Source organism: Leucoraja erinacea, chromosome 12 (genome assembly GCF_028641065.1).
Source record: "Leucoraja erinacea ecotype New England chromosome 12, Leri_hhj_1, whole genome shotgun sequence".
In the NCBI taxonomy this organism is placed as follows: Eukaryota; Metazoa; Chordata; class Chondrichthyes; order Rajiformes; family Rajidae; genus Leucoraja; species Leucoraja erinaceus.
Window position 1 is genome coordinate 37,136,233 of NC_073388.1, and position 19,602 is coordinate 37,155,834.

General features: G+C 42.4%; 1 protein-coding gene across 7 annotated transcripts in view; it reads right to left on the bottom strand.

Annotated features, from left to right (window-relative positions):
* map7d3 (MAP7 domain containing 3) overlaps window positions 1–13,185 on the bottom strand; it is a 51,209-nt gene extending 38,024 nt beyond the window's left edge. For 2 of the 7 annotated variants that reach the window (XM_055643948.1, XM_055643945.1), the window contains exons 1-8: window positions 13,008–13,185; window positions 11,450–11,530; window positions 10,569–10,732; window positions 9,872–9,986; window positions 8,909–9,001; window positions 7,847–7,957; window positions 2,478–2,579; window positions 410–535 (exon numbers count right to left, since the gene is read on the bottom strand). In XM_055643948.1, coding sequence (XP_055499923.1) covers window positions 410–535; window positions 2,478–2,579; window positions 7,847–7,957; window positions 8,909–9,001; window positions 9,872–9,986; window positions 10,569–10,732; window positions 11,450–11,530; window positions 13,008–13,170 — 955 coding nt within the window. In that variant the 5' untranslated portion in view covers window positions 13,171–13,185. The remainder of the gene's footprint in view (window positions 1–409; window positions 536–2,477; window positions 2,580–7,846; window positions 7,958–8,908; window positions 9,002–9,871; window positions 9,987–10,568; window positions 10,733–11,449; window positions 11,531–13,007) is intronic. The other 5 variants (XM_055643949.1, XM_055643950.1, XM_055643951.1 and 2 more) reach the window with 5 other exon arrangements.
* Between the last annotated feature and the right edge of the window lie 6,417 nt (window positions 13,186–19,602).

Sequence of the window (19,602 nt, forward strand, 5' to 3'; positions counted from 1 at the left end):
TGATTTTATAGACTTTTAAACATAATTCTCAGGTACCACCTCCCTATCTCGTCAGCTATCAAGTATCAAAAGAACACCGGCCCCCATCCGCCGCATTTCCCTCCTAGCTGCTTCCTCTCTGCCGCAGTGCCCTATCTACCCACTCACTCACCTCTACCCCACCTCTCAGCAGCCTATGCCTCTGCTGTCACCTTTGCTCTGCCCTACACTTCCCCTTTCCTTCCATCCCAATTTGGCATGTGACATCTCAGTTTATGGGAGAGTCATCATCAGTACGAGTGCATGCCAGTGTCGTTCATGCCTGGCCCACACTAAAGTGCACAAAAGGTCAGAGGGCAAGCAAGTTAATCAGTCACCTGAAGCAAGTTCCTGGATATTAGGGATGTAGTCTTTAGTTGAAGAGAATTACCTGCAAAACCTTGTCCAGTTTCTTGTAAAGCAGTGGCACTCTTGCTCCTAGCTAAGGAGGCCTGCGTGGGCGTCAGCAGTCGGCTGATTATACTACTCTCCACGGGACTGTTCTGGGAACGTCGAGCTGAGGGACAGGAATTAATCAAAATAGTCAACATGGTTCAGCTAAAGAAGCTAGATGGGAGAAGAGTTAATGCACGTGACAAAATGTGTTAAGTAGGTTAGTGAATGCTAATTGAAAACAAAACCTAGAGAGGGTTATAAAAAGTTACTGCCTGAAGCAATACAAGTCTAAGCAAATAATGGTAAGTCCAAGAAATGGTAATTAAATTGGGTGCAGTGCGCCCAAACACAACACACTAGCCTGGTCATTAATAAACAAAAGCATGACTGCTAGCTAAACACGTTCAAACTGAAGGTGATTAAGTCAGCATCTCATTAATATGACAGCAAGAGCCACACGGAGTACATACACTACCAAACACTTCATTGTGTGCGTGAGGGGGGTGGATGCATGATGTTAACCTGCGGGTCAGTGGGTGGAGATATGACCAACTCCAACAATCAGAATCCAAGAGACTCTGCAGTAAGCACAACCTTGCCACAGCCTCCTGTGATCAAATGGTAAAATGCAGTTAGAGAAAGCAGCAACAGACAAGTCTGCATATGAAATTGGAAATGATCTCAAGCTAAAGGAGAATTACTCTGATTAAGGACCGTTTCCTGTATCAATTAGCAAGTACATTCCGTTAGAGAATTTAATATTTAACATTTGAACAGGGTGGTGTGCAATTACATTTCAAACTCAAGGTGGTTAATTTTCACTTGCAAAGCTATATCGTGGTTTCTGGCCAGATTGTTGGCAATGCTATGGCCTTCATTGCCATTATGATCAACAATTGAACATTTTTTTAGGTTCTCCAGTAGAAAGTGAATTTTAGGTTTTCCTAAACAAAAACAGTGAATGCTGGATAAACTTAACAGGTCAGGCAGCAACTTGGGGTGAGAAACGGTGGATGTTTCAGGTCGAAGACTGTTCACACAACAGGAAATTGAGAAAACAAGCGTAATGTTGAATTTTGGAAGTGGGAGGGGGTGTGTGGCAGTATGTGGACTGGGAGAAAATAAAGGGAATGCCTGCAATTTAATGAAGACCAAAGCTGTTAAGATAACAATTACTTTAAAAAAGACCAGCACGAAGGCAAAAGAAAAAGAACAATGGTAAATTTAACAATTTCAGGTGACCACTGACTCCCAATGTCAATAACACATGATAAGGTGCTGTTCAAGCCCACACCTGGCATCGGATGAACACTGTAGGAGGTGGCTGAAGACAAGTCTGGGGAATGGAGCAGAGCATTCAGTGACAGGAGACTGGAAGCTCCGGGGTATTTCTATATACTGACCATAGAAATCCTGCAAATAAATCTCCAATCGGCTTTTGGTTACTCCAGTGATGGAACATGGAGTGCAATGTGTAAAATGGATGAAAGGCAAGCAAAAGTATGTGGTCCGTGGATGGAGAAAATAATGTGTGCTATCTTTCTCCCAGTTGCATGGGAAAGTGCCATGAGAAGGGGAATGGCTAATGGAGATAGAAGAATGGACCAGGGGGGGAATGGCCCGAATGAAAAGGGAAGATGTGTATCTTGCTGCAATTCTACCGGTAGTGACGGAACTAATGGAGCTCGATCCAATGAATATGGACTCGAGGCGACACGAGAAGAAAACCATAACTCTACGCTCTGGCTGAGGTGATGTGTGTGCTGAGGTGTGAGGAAATCGAGGGGACACTGAGTGCTCCATTAATTATGTGAAAGGAAAGTTATGGTGAATGAAAATGGAAAACATTTTCAGGCCCTGGAAAGGAAAGTCTCATCTCTGGAGCAGATGCAATAGTTGGTGAAATGGGAGATGTTATGTACTTCAGCTGGTGCAACGTTTCATCACAGACACACAAGTCAATAAGGGATTAATACTGGATTAATTAAATGTTAGGCTCATGGACATGTTTCACATTTAGGACACAAAACAGGGGGAAACGCCTGATGCAAATCATCAGCCACCTTGATGATCTTCTCTTGGGAGTTTGTCTACTTGCGTAGACGATCGAGGGTTACTGGCCAATCTAGTCAACGAGGAACTCCTCTTCTTCTCCGCTGAATCTCCTAAGAATCAAGGGCATTGTCCATTATTTATTGAAACATCCCAACCAACAAAGATTGCATCCAAATGTTCTGGGCTCATGTCCAAAACTTAAAACTTGCCGGATTTTGATTTAATTTTGATGAAAAGCACATAAAAGCTCGATTGAAATATCCGCCCAACGTTGAATCGCCTTCCAGGCAACATGTTTTTTCTTTAAAGGACTATTGAAGGCTGGACATAACACATTTGCATATTAAACAAGGCAAGAAAGCATTTTCTGCACCTGCTGGCCCCGACTGGCACTTCCTGTGGCAGCCGAGAAGCTTAACGACACATTGTTTTAATACAGCACTGCACCTCTCAAACAAACATCAAATCAAGTGCGATTCCTGAAAATTTGCTGAAGATAATGCTGAAGTGGAATAATGTATGCACCGAATGAAAACACATCTTGGCACTGGTTTTGGTTCATTATTGTCATGCATATTAAGATACAGTGAAAACTTTGTTATCAGGATAGAACCATCAATCTCCTGTGGAATAGCAGTTCGGCTGTTAGCCTAAGATGCCAAACTGTCAGCATTGAGTGAGGACATGGGATGTTTAAGTGACTCCAGAGATCTGGTCTGACGCTCCAGTGCAGGAGGAATTACACACACATGCCGTAGGACTGTGCAGGATTGTATAATCTGTCATGGGGGCAGGACTGGGAGAGCACCGTCACAGTACTGTCACAGGGACAATGCAGTGAGTGCCACACTGTCGGAGGAGCAATATGTAGAGGGAGCGCTGTGCTATGCTGTAGGCAGTAATGTGCTGTGAGATCCACAATGTAGGAGGGGTAGTGCAGAGATAGCGACACACTCATGATGCACCAAGGGAATGCGCTAATGGGGCAGTCCGAAGATTGCACCCAATAGTCCAACAGCTCAAACAACAACAGGTGATAAAGTACATTGTTTGTCCACCATAAACCCCATGTATCCCCAAAATCAGGTTAGTTTAAATAGATTTATGGAAGCAAACTTTTTGAAAATGGTTCTCTTGACTCACCCAGTCCACACTGATCAATAAGCATCCATCTGCATCATGTCCACACTTATACCACTTTAGTCTTTTCACGTTCCCTTCAAATCACCCCAGATTCCATTACTCACCAACGCACCAGGACAATTTACAGTGGTCAATTAACCTATCAACCCGAGTGTCTTTGGGATGTGGGAGGAAACTGAACCACATGGAGTCACAAAGAGGAGTATACTCCAGACTATGCCAGAGGTCAGGATGATTACAGGAGCTTTGCTAGTTCAGCATTCAGACCACGGCCTAGGGTAAATGCAAACCACTCATAGGCACGGAAACAGGCCCTTCTGCCCATCTCGTCCATGCAGGCCAGGGTATGTCAGTACTAAAACACAAATGACAAACTGACAAAAGCAGTGTTCACCAAGGTTTACTTCATGTGTCTGAGCTCACTTCCTAAACAGCTGAATTCTGCACATCCCTGCATTTGAGATCAGGAGCCCAATGATCTTGGTTCATCCTGTTTACGCTTGAAGTTTACTGTAGCTACTACCTACAGCTGTATAGCACTGTTCCACATCTTGTGCATATGGATTCAGAAATAGGGAGGGATGCAGAACTCTTGGAACCTGTTGGTGGGAATGATGGTTGATATGGACTTAATGGGCCAAAGGGCCCGTTTCCATGCTGCTTGTCTCCATGACTGACTTCAGGCCAGTTCAATTAGCATCCACCCTGCAGAAGCATTAGAAGCTCTTCTTCTCTGACTTAGACATAACCTCATGATAGAGGGCGACGTGTGCATTTCATCTTGCGCATTCTCAGGTGACCAATGAGGCCATTGTGGGAACTGTAGACTCGGATATAGATGGGGCCAGAGCCATCTGGTGGGGCGAGTTAGTATTAATGGTGCTATAGCAGCAGTTAGCAAAAGCATCAAGATAATTGGGCAAGGTCAAAGTTTGAGAAAGGAAAATCATACTTGGTCAATTTATTGAAGCTCTTCAAATGCCGTGGTGCAGGAGGCAACAGTGGATAACACTCAGAGACAGGGGAGCTTAGTTTAACTTGTAATCGTGTACAGAATGGAATTGTGGGTGGAAAGACTGTTCGATGTTTATGTAAGGTACACAAAAATGCTGGTGAAACTCAGCGGGTGCAGCAGCATCTATGGAGCGAAGGAAATAGACGACGTTTCGGGCCAAAACCCTTCTTCAGACTGAGCTAAAGGTTTTATGTAAGACTGGTTGAACAGAAGACAGCTGGCACAAGCTAGTACTCCACAGGTTGGTAAAGAGCAATGAGGGGTGTGTCAAAGGGATCAGTGCTGTCATCTCAACTTTTCACAATTTATTAAATGAGTTGGAAGGCGGCACCAGAGGTGTGGCTGTGAATTTGCTAATAACAAAGCAAATTGTGAAAAGAACATGAGGATGCTGCAGAAGAAAACAGATAGGTTCAGTGAATGGGGACATGGTAAGTGAAGCTCTTTGAATGGCTGGTAGAGCAGCTGCCTCACAGCTCCAGAGATCTAAATTCTGCACAGTTTGCCATGTGAGTTTCCATGTGACCGCATTCATTTCCTCCGGGTGCTCTGGTTTCCTTCCACAGACCAAAGACATGCAGGTTCGTAGGTTAATTAGCCTCTATAAAATTGCCCCTAGTATGTAAGGATTTGATAAGTGGGATAACATGCAACTAATGTAAATGAGTGATCAGTGATCAACGTGGACTTGGTGGGTCAGAGGGCCTGTTTCCATGCTGTATCTCTAAACGGAATGGTAAGATTTTGCAGAGCTATGAGATGCAGAGATATCAGGGTGCCCGGCACATGACTCACAAAAACCTGGAATACAGGTACTATCAATAATTAGCACAGCTAACAGAAGACATCAAAACAGGTGTGTGATGGACAGTGAAGGTGGTGGTGGGCTGAAGCTACAAGATCTAAATCATAGAAACATAGAAAATAGGTGCAGGAGTAGGCCATTCGGCCCTTCGAGCCTGCACCGCCATTCAATATGATCATGGCTGATCATCCAACTCAGTATCCCAACTGGGAAATTTAACCGGTTTCCCTTCGCAAAATGTCAAGCCCTGGGATATGTTATTGAACAGCGCGACCTAGCACGACAAGTACATAGCTCCCTGGAGATGGCAATGCTGGTAGATAGTGTTGACGAAGGCCTATTGTACACTTGGTTTTATCTGCCATGAAATTGAGTGTAGAATTGGGACGTCATGCTACATTTGTACAAATCTTCGATTAAGCTGCATGTGGAGTATGTGCTGTTTAGCTTGCCATGTGAAAGGAAGGATGTGATTGAGCGAGAGACAATATAGAAACAATTCACAGGAATATTGTCTGGATAAGGTGGGACTGGTTCCCTGCAACATAAGAATGTTAGGGTAGTAAATGATCTTATAGATAATTTACTACCAGAGGAACTGAAGACCTGATGCCGGGTCTTTACCCAAACTGTCACCCATTCCTTTGCTTTCATGGCTGCTGCCCGACTCCAACATCTGTCGGCCCTTGTGCCTCCATCTTAAAAGCACAATTAGGTGTGAAATACTTTGGAACATTATGAAAGGGATATATAAAGAGCCAGAGAAATGCTCATCTCTGACTTTCATGCAACATTTTGAACAGTAGGGGTTAACCAAGTGATTTTAGTTTTGTGCAGGCACATCAGTACAGGCTCCCACAACCACCACATAAACCCAATCACAATCCTAATGAACATGCTTCTGTCTAATCAGTACAGTGATGCCCAATATCGATCATCTGTTTGAGGTACACATTGGTGTGATTGGATCATTAGGTGTGTTTTTAATAAGATTAAAAAAATTAAAGTAAATTGTATTCAAATAGAAAGTTCTAAATGCATAGAAAAATTGATTGAATTAGTTTGAATACAATAAGGCAATAACTTTAAAACAAAGTGCTCATTCCAAGTTAATTAGATTGTTAGATAAAAAGAAAACTCATGGTTGGTAATCAGATGTACTAAAGATTTTTAAAGTCAATTAGTATTTTTTTTCCAAGCGAGCGCCTGTAAATCTGAAAGATTGAAAAGAAACAGCTTTACACCACAGCAGCAAGGACAAATACTTGAACCATTTTACTGAAATCAGCACAACTGCACTGATCATTGTCCTAATTTAAGGGCACATTTAGCAACGCTTGGAAAATTAAACAATTCAAGATTTTGGAAAGTCTATGGGTCAAACTATATGGACAATAGTCAATAGGTGCAGGAGTAGGTCAATCGGCCCTTCGAGCCAGCACCGCCATTCAATGTGATCATGGCTGATCATCCCCAATCAGTATCCCGTTCCTGCCTTCTCCCCATATTCCCCGACTCCACTATCTTTAAGAGCCTCATCTAGCTCTCTCTTGAAAGTGAACTGGCCTCCACCGCCCTCTGAGGCAGGGTATTCCACGGACTCGCAGACTCGGACTCAAAACTCTGTGAGAAAAAGTGTTTCCTCGTCTCCTTCCTAAATGGTTTATCCCTTATTCTTAAACTGTGGCCCCTGGTTCTGGACTCTCCCAACATTGGGAACATGTTTCCTGCCTCTAGCGTGTCAAAACCCTTGATAATCTTATGTGGCTCAATAAGATCCCCTCTCATCCTTCTAAACGCCAGAGTATACAAGCCCAGCCGCTCCATTCTCTCAGCATATGACAGTCCCGCCATCCTGGGAATTAACCTTGTAAACCTACAGTGTATCCCTCAATAGCAAGAATGTTGGGGTTACAGCCAATATAAACTACTCAATGTCACAGCAGTCGATACTTTCAGAAAATGGTCAACAGTATATGGGAACTGATTCATCCCCTAAGGTAAAGGCAAATAGGTCCATCATTAGTGACTTGCACATTTAGTATCAGTTAGGGAAACAGTTTAAAGATATTTGCCTTTTAAAACATCAGCAGAAGCTAATTCCAGTCAGCCCTCATCGTCCCAAAAACTAGAAAGTTTCACCCATTTATATGGATGGAGGAGCCCAGTGCAAGTCCTTAATGTTGGCCCACTCATCCCAAGCAACCAGATCAATTTTTGCAATCACTGATTTAACGATTCAGCCTGACTTTGAGAGGACGCAGTTTACCGTTGTTCATCGGTGCCACCCAGTGTCAAAGGCACATATTCCAAACTCATGACGCCCATCTGTTGAAAATCAATACCATGCTTTAAAGCTAGGTTGTGACACATTTGGAATATCTGCACTTGCTAGACAGGCACAGGGCACTCACCTTTGTCAGGAGAACTTGGGAGAGCTGTTGAGGAGGAAGACAATCGCTTACTCATTACTGGCCCTGCTTGCTTCATGAGATTCCCACTGGAAGTGGAGTGTTTGTCTATAGCTACAGGAAAGAAGAGTCCAACTGAGTCAAGAAAAAATGTTTCTGGAATTTTAAAACAGACCATGCATGCAAGAGATCTTATCCTGAAAATCTTATCCTGAAAGCACACTCTTGATGAAGCAGCTTGCAACAGTTAAATTTCTCCAAACTAATTTAGTTGATTTGTGAAGAGTAGTTTATGGTTTTAGAACAGAGGAAAAAGGAGCAGGAGTCAACTGATGGCCTCTCCAGTTTGCACCGCTGTTCAATAGGTTAATGGCTGATTGTACATAAAACAATGCTGGAAATGTTCAGCAGGCCAGGCAACATCTGAGAAAAGCAGTTGACAATCCATCAAGGACACTTAATCACAATGGCAAAATAATAATAATTGTTTACGTTGTAGATAGAGTAGGTATGGAGTGAAGGGGAATGCTGGTAATGGGGTGGAGACCAGGATCACGGACCCGAAATGTTAACTATTTCTCTCTCCTCAGATGCTGTCAGACAGCTGAGTATTTTCCTGTACATTTTCCTTCATATTTCCAGCATCAGCAACTTTTCTGATTTTCAGTGGCTGATCTTGTCCATACCACTTTCCTGTTCACTATAACCCTCAACCCAATAGTATTATCTGATTTTATTGGAAATGGGGGAGGTTTTCTAACCATTATTAAGTTGGCATGGACAAGACGGACTGAATGGCCTTCCTCTATGCTGTACATTTTTGCCAACAGCTGCATGCAAATCCAAGTCAATACTTCCAGGATAACATCTCACTTTACAATTCCTACACACCAGGTACACATCCATGCCCAAATATTTCAAAGGAATGAAGCAAGCACTACATGCCAGCAGTGATCGAGATAGGCCTCCCCTTACAGCCACCACTAAAAACGTTAGTTTGCAACATCCATTAGCACATTAAAGATTAATATAATTTTTCAGAAAGTTGGTTCAAACTTCTGATACCAGAACCATCTTCAGTGGAAGTCTGAGAGTCTGAGGAAGGAGGGGGGCAGTCGGACAGATTGAGAGATGGAGTTAAGGAACTGGTAGGAACACCTAAACAAAAGAGAATTCATCATTTAAGAAAAGGTAACCAAGACAAACAAATATCAGTGGCATAAAAACTGGGAATGAGGTGATTAGTGATGGGAAGAACTGAACAAGGGAAACAGGATTGGGAGCAAGATGGCCGTTTCTGACCCCGAGAACCTAGCTTCTTTCCGCATTGCTCAACAACCCTATCCCATGTTACAGAGCACGGCTTCCCTACTCCTCCCCAGCCCCCACAGACAAAGTCATGGTTTCCGGCTTTACTTGATTGTTTTCCTCCTCCCTATAAATACAATCCCAAACTTCACGCACATGCTTTCTTGTACTTGACAGAAGTTGTACTGAGATAAGTTTGTGTTGCACGTAGAGAAGCAAAGCTCTCGGCCTGCTGAAACAGACACGTGTGAAAAAGAAACCAAATTGTTTTGTGCAAGTGTCAATTGTCACGGAAGAGTTTGGGCTGATTTTATAAACAACAGTGCAATACTTTATTTTGATAAAGTGATAAACAAAAAAACTTATCGATGACTAGCAAATTAATATTTTTTCAAGCTTTCCCAGGATTTTTCCACTTCTGGGACAGTAAGATTCACCTGCAACTGGTCAGACTGATGGACCTTCCAGGGAAAACAAACTGCCAGCAATACCCTTTCTCAATTATGGATTCTGCCTTCACTTCGGCCAAGGACAAGCTAATCTTCCCATATAAATTCAAGTGTATTTGAGAACTAAACACATCCTGTAAATAAAATTCACATTACTGGCTATTAGCTAGTTCAAACAAATATTATACAGTACTTGAGGTTATTTGTACATATGGCAAAAATACTGGAAAGTATTTCTCCAGAGGTTTCTCCATGTAAAAGGGGCATTTACCATTTGAGGATTCCATCTCAGTTGACATAGCTCCTCCCCAGGACCACCTTTTTTGTCTCTGCTCCAAGCGCTGGCTCCGTTCTAATGTGCGTCGCAACACAGCTTCATAGCGTTCCTATAAGTTTCAAGAAGAGGGTGAAAATGCACAAGCTGACAAACTACATACTTCTGAGTTACTTTGATGGGAATCCACTTACAGAAATGCACGGCGGATATAGGTTTTTAAATTGAACACATACAAGAAAGCACAGTACACAATGTTCGCGTCGACCATGATGCCAATGTAAACTAATCCCATCTGCCTATGCGAGGTCTGTTTCTCTCTGTGTCCTGTGTCCACCCGTTCATGTGTCCATCTGAATATCTCTTAACATTTGTTATTATATCCATTTCCACAACCTCCCAGATAGCGAATTCTAAGCACCAAACACTCTAGAACCCGTCTTTAAACTTCCATCCATATCTTAATCTTGTGCACTCAAATATTTGACATTCCCAGCATGAGAAAATGTTTGAATATACCTTATCTATTCCTCTCAATTTTATATACTTCTATCAGGTCACCCCTCTGCCTCTGACATCACTGGCACTCACCGCTTGAGGACACTGGGCGAGACGGAGGGTGGGTGCAGTATGAGGTGTGGTCCCTGACCATTGGTGGACCACCTCACATTCAACCTATAGCTTTGTGACTCACCTTTTCCTCCTCCTGCTTTTGTTTCCTCTTCTCTTCCACTGCAACTCGCTTCTGTTGCTCCTTTTGCCTTTGTTCATCCAATTTCTTCTGTCGTTCTTCCACTTGCTTCTCGTACTGAAGTCGTGCTTTCTTCTCTTTCTCTAGCAGTTGATATTCTTTCACAGCTGATGACATAGGAGTAAGGAATTAATTACTGTACAAGTCACTAAATATATTAAGGAAGCATAAATGCTAAAATGATACATTTCACACTTCTAAGATTAGTGCATAACAGACATTCCACAACTATTATTACTACTATTATTTATATTGCCTTTTAGCCAAACATCTCAAGGGCTTCACAGGGCGTCATCAAAACAAACCGGGACAGAGTCATTCAAGGACAGCTTACTAAAAGCTGATGGAAGAGATCTTTTGAGGAAGCTGATGGAAGAGATCTTTTGAGAATCATACAGCATAGGAAAAGACTCATTGGGACATCCTCTCCAGACAGGCCATCGGGCAGCCATCTATAAAGATTCCAGTTACCAGCACTTGGTCTGTGACCTTGCAATTCAAGTTCTTGCTCAGATACTCCTCAACTGTTCTGAGGGTCTCTGCTTTCACCACTCTCTTGGGCAGTGTGCTCAGACTCTTAACATCCCTGGGAGAAAACACTGGAGTTACAAGTGCAGTGTTTGAGTGATAAGTGCTGAGGCTTTATACCGAGAGCTTTCGATATTGCCGAGCAGTTTAAGACAAGGCAAAGTCGATCTAAATAACCTCAGGACTGTTGTCCTGATTGTTGTCAGGATAGCAGTTAGGGTAGTGGTATGCTCCTCCTGAAAGATATGGGAGATCAGCCAAAGATTCCCCTGATGAGAACTTGAACTATCACTTACCTATCTCCTTTTCCTTTTCTTCTCTCCGTGCCTTGGCTAATCGCTGTCTCTCAACAGTCTTTAACATTGAGCCATCTATTACTGTTAAGAGAAGACAGTGTGTTACACAGAAAGAATAATCTGTTCAATTAAGATTTGATTTAGTCTTAACAGTAGAAATGTACGTACAATATTTGCATTATTGGACATGCCTTCATGTCATTAGAAATTACTGGGCTATCAGATTGGGTGTGGTGAATGAAACTCTGGTGAGAAATCCAATTGGGACAATAGTTGATCAGACAATGCATGGAGTTGGATGGAGGATGTATATTTACTTATTTTAAATAACCGATAGATGTTTGTGCTTTCCAAGGAGCAATCAGATCAAAGGTACAATGTCATGGATGGCATCTCAGTCAAGAAAATAAGAAGACTACCTGGCCCTTCAAGCCTGCCCCGCCATTCAATATGATCATGCCAATCTGTCCCTGCTCTCTTCTGCGCCAAGTTCCCTTAGCCTTGAATTCCCCAATCTTTCAAATATTCATCAGTAACCTCTTTAAAAACCTCCACTACCCACCAGGATAGAGAATTCCAGAGACCCAGCAGCTGAGAAAGAACTCCAATGCACCTCAGTTCTAACTAAGATCCTGTGTTACTAGATCCTCTTGTATTTAGTTCAGTTTCAAGATACAGCATGGAAACAGACCCTTCAACCCACCGAGTCCATGCCAACAACCAATCACCTGTTCACACTAGACACAAAAAGGTAGAGTATCTCAGCGGGTCAGGCAGCATCTCTGGAGAGAAGGAATGAGTGACTTTCAGGGTCGAGACCTTTCTTCAGTCTGAAGAAGGGTCTCGACCCAAAACGTCACCCATTCCTTCTCTCCAGAGGTGCTGGTTGACCCGCTGAGATACTCCAGCTTTTTGTGTCTACCTTCGATTTAAGCCAACATCTGCAGTTCTTCCCTACCCTTTCACACTATTTCTATATTATCCCGCTTTCATATCTGCTCCTTAGACACTAGCAACAATTTTACAGAGGGCAAATTAACCTACAAACCCGCAAATCTTTCGGATGTGGGAGGAAACTGGAGTACCCGGAGGAAACCCACGTGGTCACAAGGAGAGCATGCAAACTCCACACGCACACACTGACAGCACCCAAGGTTAGGATCAAACCCAGGTCTCTGATGCTGTGAGGCAGAAGGTCTACCAGCTGTGCCACTGTGCATCAATGCAACTTCTCAAAATCAACCCATTTAGGAGCCATTTAGGAGCAGCTTCCTCTGAAGGACTGTGGGGGTTTAAGAGGCAGCTCACCACCACCATCTCAATGGCAGTTAGGGATAGGATATAATCGCTGGCCTTGCTTGTGAAGCCAAGAGCCCAGAAATATGTACATTTAAAACAAAAATGATGTAAATTAATAAATACATGTTTTTCAAATTTCCCCAACTACAAAGGGGATTACAAACATGGGATGAAAGTGCCACAGAGGGTACATTGTCCCACAGTTTGACATTGCCATCTCAGGAATGTTGCCATCGGTGTTCAGCAGTGCTGTAGGTACCTGGTTTGGTTGGTGCCTTCACAATGACTGGTGGTGGATCAGCAAGTACTGGACTATTTACACTTTGGCTTCTTCTTTCATCTGCTTGTGCTTGGGCTGCAGCAACTGTATCAGAATAAGAGGAAGGGAGGGGTAGGGGAAAGAGAAAAGAAAAATCAATCATACAGCAGCAAGGCCATTTGAAGTACCTCCTTGAAATACAAACTAGCTACTTTCTGGTACCAGACTACAAATTAGAACTTGAAACTTCTGGAGCCAAAAGCAAATGCAGATGCTGGAATCTTGAACAACAAACAATCTACTAGAATAACATAGCGAGCCAGGACTGCCAACATTTTAAAGATCCAGAGCTGTGACGGAAATACATAAGACATGGGAGCAAAATTAGGCGAATTGGCACCTTGAGTCTCCTCTGAGAATTCATAGTGGCCCAGGTTACCATTTGATTTTACAAGCACTTCCTCAAATGCCACTTTCAAAGTACACACACACACAATCCCAATTCTTCAAATTCTTCGGAAGGCAAATGAACAGGTCAAGCAGCAGTAGTCCTGATGCAGCATCACAACCCAAAAATGTTGACTTCCATTTTTTGCTTCTGCAAATGCTTCTCAGCACCTAGTCTTTCCATCACCTTTGGAAACTTCATTGCTGTTTATCAACATAAGGACCAAAGTCGTCCAATGAATGTCAAAGAAGTCATAATGAGACTGAGAAACAAGAATAAAACTGTTACAGACAAACCTTAGGCTTACCAAAATTAACTGTTTGGAACATCATTTAGAAGAAAGAAAACACTGCTGAGCTTACTAATCGCAAAGGGACTGGCAGGCCAAGGAAGACCTCCACAGCTGATGAGAGAAGAATTCTCTCGATAATAAAGAAAAATCCCCAAACACCTGTCCGACAGATCAGAAACACTCTTCAGGAGTGAGGTGTGGATGTCAATGGCCACTGTCCGCAGAAGACTTCATGAATAGAAATACAAAGGCTTCACTGCAAGATGCAAACCACTGGTTAGCTGCAAAAATAGGATGGCCAGGTTACCGTTTGCCAAGAAATACTTAAAAGAACAACCACAGTTCTGGAAAAAGGTCTTGTGGGCAGATGAGATTAAGATTAACATATTAGAGTAATGGCAAGAGCAAAGTATGGAGGCGAGAAGGAACTCCCAATGTCCAAAGCATACCACCTCTTCTGTGAAACAAGGTGGTGGGGGTGTTGTGGCCTGGGCATGTACGACTGCTGACGGTACTGGCTCACTTACCTTCATTGATGATAGTAGCATAATGAATTCTGAAGTGTACAGACACATCCTATCTGCTCAAGTTCAAACAAATGCCTCAAAACCCATTGGCCAGCGGTTCATTCTACAGCAATACAATGATCCCAAACATACTACTAAAGCAACAAAGGAGTTTTTCAAAACTAAAAAATTGTAAATTCTTGGGTGGCCAAGTGAATCATCCGATCTGAACCCAATCGAGTATACCTTTTATATGCTGAAGAGAAAACTGAAGGGGACTAGCTCCCAAAGCAAGCACTCCCAAAACACGCATAAGCTAAATATGGCTGCAATACAGGCATGGCAGTGCATCACCACAGAAGACAACCAGCAACTGATGGTGTCCATATGTTGCAGATTTCAAGCAGTCATTGCATGCAAAGGATATGCAACAAAATACTAAACATAACTACTTTCATTTACATGACATTGCTGTGTCCCAAACATAATGGTGCCCTGAAATGGAGGGGGGCTATGCATAAACGCTGCTGTAATTTCTACATGGTGAAACCAAAATGTATAAAAATGGCCTTTATCAAAATCTGCCGATATACTTTAACCACATGTGATTTTTTTTCTATTACAAATCTCAAATTGTGGAGTCTAGAAGCAAATAAATAAATGCGTCTTTGTCCCAAACATTATGGAGGGCATTGTATTTCCTTATTACAATTCTATAGCATTCTTCCCAATCTTGGCTTGCAAAAAGTTGCAGATGCAGGACATCTGGAACCAAAGCAGAACTGCTGGAAATACATGGTACAGATGCTATTAACCTCCTGAGGTTTTCTTGTTATCGTAAACAATCTTGGAATGTCCCATACTTTTCAACCAGTCGACGCAAAGTAGGGACGAATAGTTAAGAAAAGATGGATGGACTTCTTCCTTCTGTTTAAGGAAAAGATTAAAATGTGTACTTTATTTTTCAAAGGGAAATTATGTTGGAATTTCATGTCAAGACATGTTTAGATATTATTCATTTTCACAAAGCAACACACAGAATGTTTGTGAACTTTATGGCGTACCCGTGGTCAGTTCACCATTTCAGAATGTTTTCGTCAAAATGTTACGCATTGTCCCTCGTTCCTTGGGGGACATGCATGTTCAGCTGATGCCGCCAATTCTTACAGCCAAGTGTTAACTTGGTCTATGATATCTATGATACAGCTTTCACCTGAAGCAGGAAGTTCTGGTTTGAACTTCACCCCAGGAGGAGCAGAGTCCATTATCTAGACTGCATGGGCAGAAGGGAAGCCGTGGATTGGTATATAGTGAAAAGTTTGAAGAATTTAATAGATTAAATACAGAAAATTAAATTCCTCTTTTTAAAGGGGCAGTGTTCTGCGATGATGACAAGAAGCACTTCACAGAGGGAGAAGTTAGGAACCCTGAATACCCCATGGATGTTAGTTATCACTGATGTTTCAATGTAATTATTTTATGACCAGTTGCAGTAATTGCAGTCTAGAGAAGTACATTATGCAACATTTTGATGGGCTGCACAGTGTCAGCATGGTCCAAATGTTCCATCAGCACTACTTTCCGTTGCTTTTCTCATAGCCTTCTTTCCCTGTACAGATCCTCCCCAAGTTAGGGCAGGGTTCTGTTCCTCAATATTGTTTGTTACCTGAACAGTTCCTAAGTTGTAAATGTGGCTGTGAATAGAGTTCCCACATAGCAGAAGATGCCTACAGCCTAGAGGCAGCTGGCAGTCTCTCAACAGCTTGTATGTGCAAGCTGTACATGTCGGGCATCTGTAGGCTTGGAAGGGCCTGTAATTACCGCTGTTCTCTTTGCATAAATAATAATAAAAGTTGTTTGCATTCATTTTGAACTGTCAAAACATTTGGCCATGGTGAATTATCAGGCATGGTTACGAATTAAGTTGTGCTTTTCCAGGCTTTGTCACTTCATTTGTACAATTTATACTTCACAATCTATGCAACAGGCATTGCCAGTGTTTAGCAGAGTTTGCTTCTTGTGAACGGTTAAAAAAATGCAGGAACCCAAATCTGACTTGGGGCTCCGAATTATGTTGACTGCTTTCCTTAATGTTTGCGTTTGCAGATAGCATCGTCTGTTTGAGGATGTCATCTGCCTGTCTATATTATTATGACGACTTGGTCCTGAGTGCACAGCACATTTCCGAAATGTGGAAGAGCATATGATAGCCATAGATTTAAGTTGGTGGAATGAGTGGATGGGTGGCAGATGAAATTTAGGCAGAGCGATGTGAAGTGTTATATTTTGGTCAGAAGAGTGAGGAGAGAGTGGTAGAATCAGAGATGTTGAGGGAATGTGGGGAGAGTAAATTAACATTAGTGAAAATGGGTGTTTGGATGTAGTGGGAAGACTGTTGTGTTGAGTGACTAAGTCTAAAAGGATAGAAGAAAACACTGTGCCCTCCATAATGTTTGGGACAAAGACCCATCATTTATTTATTTGCCTCCACATTTTGAGATTTGTTATAGGAAAAAAAAAATCACATGTGGTTAAAGTGCATTGTCAGATTTTAATAAAGGCAATTTTTATACATTTTTGTTTCACCATGTAGAAATTACAGCAGTGTTTATACTTTGTTTATTCACTTACTTCATTCATTCACTCACTTACTTCATTCATTCACTTACTTACTTCATTCATTCACTTACTTCATTCATTCATGAAATTGAGGGCCTAAATTATATGTATCCATAAGACAGACAATTAAACATTGTCACTAATGCCAGCCTGTTGTAGAGTAATAAGTCTTTAACAGCTAATCTTGGAGCTGCCTGCGAAAACCTACCGGGAAAAAGTGCTCTGACCGCGGGACATAGGTACTCACGGTAAAGTGAAGCCGCGGTCTCAATTATATGGATACATATAATTTAGGCCCTCAATTTCATGAATGAATGAAGTAAGTGAATGTATCCATAAGACAGACAATTAAACATTGTCACTAATGCCAGCCTGTTGTAGAGTAATAAGTCTTTAACAGCTAATCTTGGAGCTGCCTGCGAAAACCTACCGGGAAAAAGTGCTCTGACCGCGGGACATAGGTACTTTAGGCCCTCAATTTCATGAATGAATGAAGTAAGTGAATGAATGAAGTAAGTGAATGAATTAATGAATTTATTCCCATTATAAAATGGTGCAATTAAATTAATTAAACTCCATACAGATAGATTTTCATAAATTCAGACTTTAGATCTTACCTTTTAGTCCCTGGCTGTCTAAATCGTTGTGTTCCAGGACCTCAGCAGGGACTTTGCTTTCAAGGCTTTCTTGCATTTTAATCCACTTCGCAGCACTTACTTCAGCCTTTTTAATGCTTTTCCCACTAAATACAATTACCTGCTGCCAATTTACACGACATTTATTCCACAGAACAACAAATCGGAATCTCCATTAAAACAGGCATCTGTGAAGCCCCCTTAGCCATTTTGTGTGCTAGCCTGAAACAAAGCGCGTGATTGGCCAACTGGCAGACAACTCAAAGTTAAACGTGCTTTGATGGGACTAAAAATTACCCGAAAATTTTCAGGTTTTGCTCTAATTTAATTAAAAAATGTGCAAGTCTTCTTCATATCGAGTTTCAGGGGTGATTTATATAATTTTTTTTACACAATGTGAAAATTTCATGTACTTTGGTGACTTGGGTCACAAAATCCCATTTCTAGACACATTTTTGATGCTCGGCCCACAGCCTATGAGGTGGTGTGCTTTGGATCTTGGGCAGTTCCTTCTCTCCTCCATACTTTGCTCTTTCCTTCACTCTGATATAAGTTAATCTTCATCTCATCTGTCCACAAGACCTTTTTCCAGAACTGTGGTTGCTCTTTTAAGTACTTCTTGGCAAACTGTAACCTCGCAATCCTATTTTTACAGTTATTTTAGGTGCTGAGAGCTGTTATACATGCATCAAGATAGCGGACTGCGGGGGTGATGCGCCGTTGTGTATGGCTGCTCCTCCTGCAGTCCGTCCTTTCTCCCTTTTTTATTTTTATTTTTAGTCCTGTCCGTGAAAACTGTTCATTGGGAGTCTTCTTTTATGTGGTGGGTGGTGGGTGGGGGGGGGAAGGGGAAACTGTTTTAATCCCAGTCCTACCTGGTCGGAGATGCGGTTTTCTTCCGAACCGCTTCTTCGTCCTCTCTGTGCGGCCTACCATCGAGCTGGAGCAGCGCTGGAGCGACGATTTCCTGCCGGGACTACAGCTTCGCCGGCGGTGCAGATGATGGGACACCAACACCAACACGGAGCGGGCGATGCCTTACCGGGTCGCCTTCCGGTAAGCTCCGAGGCACTGGGAACGCCGACTGCAACATCGCTGAGGTGCGGCTGCAGAGCGTCCAGCCGCGGGCGGGCGGCGCTGGATTTCAACACCGCGGGGCCTGGTGTCCGAGTTCGCCAGTGTCAGAGGTCCGGCCAGCGCGGCCTGAGAACTTTGGACATTGCAGTCTTCAGGGAGGAAGCGGCCGCTTCAGTCCAGGCCGCTGAAGAATGTTCACCCGACGCCGATGATCCAGCTTCGCGGCAGAGGGCCTGAGAACATCGAGTTGGCTGAGGAGGCCACATATAGACCCCGACCTCGGGTGGACTATGAGGGGGAAGAACTGGATATTTTTAGTGCCTTCCCTCACAGTGAATTCTGCTGTGGGGGGACGTTTCATGTTGATTTCTATAGTGTACTGTTCTGTGTCTTTTTTTCTTTTTCTCTTTTTTGTTTTGTATGGATTTATTGACATTTGATCTGTTCAATTAATTTAATCAATCTCTGTAAAGCACTTTGGTTGAAATACTGGTTTTGTTGAAAAGTGCTATATAAATAAACATTATTATTATTATTATTATTATTATTATTAAGGAGGCAATTAAACACACCTGAGCAATTGCAAACACTTGTGAAGTCATGTGCCCCAAACATTAAGGTGCCCTGAAATGCGAGGGACTATGTATAAACACAGCTGTAATTTCTAGCTGGTGAAAATAAAATGTATAAAAAATACCCTTTAATAAAATCTGCCAGTGTGCACTTTAACCACATGTGATTTTTTTTTCTATTACACATCTCAAATTCAGTACTTTCAGTCAAATTCAGTCAAATTCAGTCAAATTCACATCTCAGTACAGAGGCAAATAAATAAAAGATAGGTCTTTGTCCCAAACATCATGGAGGGCACTGTAGGTACAAGCCAATGAACCAAAAATACTTAAAATTAAGCCCCAATGAGTTCTAATTAACTCATTTATTATCCTAGGTAAACAGACAGACATGATGACTGACCACACCAACTACACATATCCATGCATTACACAGAATGAGAGCT